The sequence below is a fragment of the Pterocles gutturalis genome, unplaced genomic scaffold (assembly GCF_000699245.1).
Source record: "Pterocles gutturalis isolate BGI_N339 unplaced genomic scaffold, ASM69924v1 scaffold33266, whole genome shotgun sequence".
Taxonomy (NCBI): domain Eukaryota; kingdom Metazoa; phylum Chordata; class Aves; order Pterocliformes; family Pteroclidae; genus Pterocles; species Pterocles gutturalis.
Genome location: NW_010104108.1, coordinates 1 through 4855, shown reverse-complemented (window position 1 = coordinate 4855; position 4855 = coordinate 1). Strand labels below are relative to the sequence as shown.

General features: G+C 54.1%; 1 protein-coding gene across 1 annotated transcript; it reads left to right on the top strand.

The window, feature by feature from the left end:
• Window positions 1-513: 513 nt before the first annotated feature.
• On the top strand, window positions 514-4388 carry GPATCH3 (G patch domain containing 3; the record flags this gene model as incomplete). Its single annotated transcript, XM_010086955.1, has 6 exons — window positions 514-932; window positions 2198-2372; window positions 2712-2771; window positions 3059-3180; window positions 3332-3459; window positions 4017-4388. Coding segments are annotated over 6 exons (1124 nt in total), but the record flags the coding sequence as incomplete, so codon positions are not given.
• Window positions 4389-4855: the final 467 nt, after the last annotated feature.

The window sequence follows — 4855 nt, the reverse complement described above, 5'->3', positions numbered from 1 at the left end:
CCGGATCCCACCCCGGGGGGTCCCAGCAGCCAACCTGGGGGCACCGGGCGGTTAAAATCCCTCAGGGAGCTTCCTTAATGCCTTCATGAGGCAAAAAGGGGGGCTCCAGCACTGGGAGGGGGTGCAGGAGAGATGGGGAGGGGCACCTGGTCCGGGAGGGGAGCAGTAGGATGAGGGGGACGGTTTGAAGCTACAGGAGGGGAGATGGAGTTGAGATGTGAGGGAGAAATGTTTTGTGCGGGGGGTGAGGCAGTGGCCCATGTTGCCCAGAGAAGCTGTCGATGCCCCATCCCTGGAGGGGTTCAAGGCCAGGCTGGATGAGGCTTTGGGCAACCTGGGCTAGTGGGAGGTGTCCCTGCCCATGGCAGGGGGTGGCACTGGGTGGGCTTTAAGGTCTCTTCCCACCCAAACCAGCTTGGGACCTTTTCATCCCCCTCCTGCCTGAGGGGCCCTGATTTACCCCTCGCTGGTGGGGTGTGTGTTCCCCCACAAACCAGCCCTTCTCTCCTCCAGGTGCAGAGACGCTTCCCTACAGTGGGGACAAGGTGGCTGCAGGCGAATCTGTCACAGAAGCGGACTTGAAGCGGCTGCCCGAGTTCAACCCCCCATCCTTCATGCCTTATGGGAATGTGGGCACCCCCCTGAAAGTTTTTCTGGAGCTGATCCGGGCCTGCAGGCTGCCTCCCCCGATTATCAAGAAATTGCAGCTGGATTTTCCAAAGACAGGCTCATCCCGTAGGTATGGGAATGTGCCTTTTGAATACCAGGACACTGAGACAGTTATAGAAGAAGAAAGAGTTTACACTGCTGCAGGGGATGAGATCACAGCAGAAGAGGAGCCTGTGGCAGAATCTGAGGTGACTCACCCAGCCGGTGCTGAGGAGGATGAGGAGGGACAGGAGAAGGAGGAAGAAGATTTGCACTCAGATGACGTAAGTGGATTTTTCTAGCACCGTCCAAGGTTATCTGTTGTAGCTGCAAAGCCAGGAGGGCTGATATAACTCTCTCAGAGCTTATTTTCATTTTTTTAATTGTGTTGTATAAAACACTTGTCTATAAGTGGTGTTAAAATGCAGTTGTTCATGTCTTGGCGCACTGAGGCCCTTGGCAATGGACGGTGGGGGTCTCCAAAACTTCTTGTCCAAATCAAGGGGTAGGTACGGGTTGAGCCCAAAGGGTTTGGTCCAGAGGAACGAGCACAGGAGGCTGGTGCATGGCAGATCGACTCAGCTCTGCTGTCACTTGTAAAAGAGGTGGCCAGAGATTCAGGAGCACGTTCCTGTGCTGGAAACGACACGTAGGGCTGAACAAACGGCTGACCTTGAATGCTCCGGTGATTGAAGTTAGTCATTGTGAGAAAAGTGGTTTTCATGATGGAGACTCCTAGAAAACTGGGCTGGACAGGCTCTCCAGAGACTATCTCGCTCCCTCCACCTGCCAGACACCTGTCTGGCCTGTTCTCCCAAACCTCTGTCATTACAGAGGCAGCACAATCCTCAGGCAAGCCATTCCCCTTCCTTGCTATACCAGAATTAACTTAGATGCCAAATCTTTGCTGCAAATTTATCCCATTAGGTTCTCCTAGCAACAGTGGACACAGAGAAGGCTTTGTTCCCTCCTTTACAGACTTTTTATTCAGTCTTTTATTCTCCAGACTAAACAGACTCCTCCAGCCGTTTCTCCCAGGCTCTGTTTCCTGGATCTTTCCTTGTTCTTTTGGCTGTTCCTTCGTTGGTTAATGTCTTCCTTGGAGGGCTCTGCCCAAGCGGTAAAGCTGTCAGTCTGGTCTGTGTCTGTGCCAGCGAGCTGCTTCTCTGGAACCAGCACAATCTCTTTAGGGATCAACTTGAGTGGAATTAATTTGTCGTTCGTGCTGACTTTACGTACGACACACCTGCTCCTTAAATGGGTATCTTTGCGTTACAGAGCGGGTACGCTGCTGAAAGCATGCCGTGGAGTGGGTGTGATGCGGGATTTTTTCACCACTTCTGTCTGCTGACTCTGAAGATGGCATTAGTCAGGGGAATGAGGTCATCAGCGCCGGTCGTGTCAGTGCCTGAAAGCAGCAGGCTGGGACGAGCTCTGTCGACAAAGATGTTTCGTAGGGAACGCGTTGCGATGGGCCACGAGGGTCGGGGGAACGGGGAGGAGGCTGGGTGCTGCTGCCGTCGCCCACCTTTCGCCGGTTCCTTTGCAGGACAATGACACCTGTGAGGAATGGGAGCGACACGAGGCTCTGCACGAGGACGTCACCAAGCAGGACCGCACAGAGGAGCGGCTGTTTGAAGAGGAGATTGAGCTGAAGTGGGAGAAAGGCGGCTCTGGCCTCGTCTTCTACACAGATGCTCAGTACTGGCAGGAGGAGAATGGAGGTAATGTTGGTGTTTGTGTCGCTGAGCCACAAACTAACCACCACGAGCTGGGGGCCCAAAAAAAATCGGGTATGACCCCATTACGAGCATTCCAGTTCAGCTACAGATACAGGCATCTTGCTGTGTCTTTTTAAATCTTCCCTTGATCAATCCAATCACCAGAGACCCCAGTGTTCCTACTGGCAACCTGTTGTGTCAGTGTTGTGGTTTGTGGAGTCTCTAATGTCCTTTCCTTCCCATTTTATTAGAGAAAATAGGGGACTGGGCCACCACAATCAGCTCTTCTGTGTCAGGCTTCCACAACCATCACCAAAACTGGTGTTTTGCTTCTCTTGGCAGATTTTGATGAGCAGACTGCAGATGACTGGGATGTGGACATGAGCATCTACTATGACAAAGGTATCTGGGCTGAAACTCCCACCCCCCCCCTCCCCAGGAAAGCGGGGAGGCTGGGAAATTCTGACCCTGCAGAATTTCTGCAGTGAGGAACTCTTTGGCCCTGTCATCTTTTTAAAAGCATCCAAGACGTCGGTGTACTTGAAATGATGTTTTTCTTGTCTGGCAGTGAGAGCTGCCACAAAGAACAGGTTCTGCCTCCTTGTTGCGTGGTGCTCTGGGGGAAACGACAGCAGCGAACAGCTTTCCTGAGCTGTGCTGCTTTCTGACTATTGCTTCTTTCTCCCTAGATGGAGGTGATAAGGATGCTCGGGACTCGGTGCAGATGTTGCTGGAACAGCGACTCCGGGATGGTTTGGAGGATGGGTCTGTTTTGGGGCAGCAGATCGGCACCTTCGAGAGACACACCAAGGTGAGCTCTGGATCCGTGCGCAGGAGAGGACGAGGCAGGACGGGAAAGGCTGGGGTGGTGATGCTCAGAGGATGCGGGTTACTGGGGGGAGGGCTCTGGGAAGATGAGGATGAGCTTTGTCCAGCTCTGTGACCTTTTTCCCCTCTCCCAGGGCTTTGGCAGGAAGGTGCTGGAGCAGCAGGGCTGGACGGAAGGGCTGGGGCTGGGGAGCAGGAACTCCGGAATGGCCGAAGCTCTGGACAACGAGGGGCAGAATCCCAGATGCAAGAGGGGGTTGGGGTAAGTACCCACCCTGCCCTGCTAGCCTGCATTCAGAGCCTCCGCCCAGGCTCTCTGGGCTGACACAGAAGGTAACTGGTGGCAGAAGGAGCGGAGCGTGAACCAGAACCGTACGGCTGTCCCAGGGGTCTGCCTGCCACAGCACTCCAGAGCTAAAGCACTGCTCCTCCTGACAGTCCAGTGCTCCTCAGAGGAGCTTGTGGTGTTTGAGTAGAAGGGCTGGAACCATTTGCAGGCTCTCAAACACAGAGGCAGAGCTGTGCTCAGGGCTTGAGGGTCACCTCTGCTACAGTGGGGAACGCCCAAGAGACCTGAGCTGTAGCTGTGCACCTCACCCCTACTTTCTCTGAGGGCTTTCTGGAGGCTCTGTGCGGTGCGGTTTCACTGAGCTCATCATCCGAGAGCAATCTGGCAACCAGGAACAGGAGAAGAATCGTTTTTTGCCCTGTGTTGGTCCATTTCTCCCCTGCAGCATGTGAAGGAAAGGATCTGGGATGCACAGGGGTGTCCCACTGCCTCAGGAATGTTGGACCAAACGTTTTCCTGCTTCCCTCTAGGTACCACGGGGAGAAACTGCCAACTTTCAGCAAGGTGAAAAAGCCCCGGCGGGATGCTCCCATCCTCATCTCGACCGTCTACGATGACCCTGACCCAAAGGACAGCGGTGACCAGCTGCTCAGGCGCCAGCCACCCACTGCCATGAAGTACAGGCAGGACATGGCGTTTGTCCGTGCATCACACGGTGCTCTGGAGAGCTTCAGCGCTCAGTCACGCTGAGCAGAGACTGTCAGAGCCTTTGGTTCTGCTCCTGTCGAGTGCAGGCTGGCTCCTGGTCTCGTATTTGGAGCAGGGTGTTTGCATATTCATATATTTATTTTTGGAAGAAATATAGACTTGTAATAAAAAAATGCTTCAGTGGCTTTTTTTTTCCTCTAATTGAATCATTCAAAGGAGGGGAAATAGCGCTGGTCCTGGAATGGGGAAGCGTGTTGTGTGTCTGACTGGCGGTTTAAAGCCTATACTACTGCCTGGATCAACCAAGCCTTGTGTGCTAGGTCAGCCTAAAAAAAAACAGAGCTCATAGTTCATGGTTGCCTGAGACCCAGGGAAGGACAAGTACAGACAGGGCCAGCTGTGGCACGGTAACTGTCGTGCTGAAAACTCGCTGCTGGCCCGCAGCTTTGGGCGTGACGATCCCACACTCCTGGGAGAAACTCGTCAGGATGAAAGACTCATCCTGGCAGCCTCCGGACGAATTCTGCGCTCATCCTGGCAGCCTCCGGAGGAATTCTGCGGGAGGCGTTTCCCTGTGGTCGGGCGTAGCGGGTGCTTCCTTCCACAGCTTGCTGACGTGCCCTGTTCCCCCCCCCCCCAGTTTTTTTTTCCTGACTCAGGC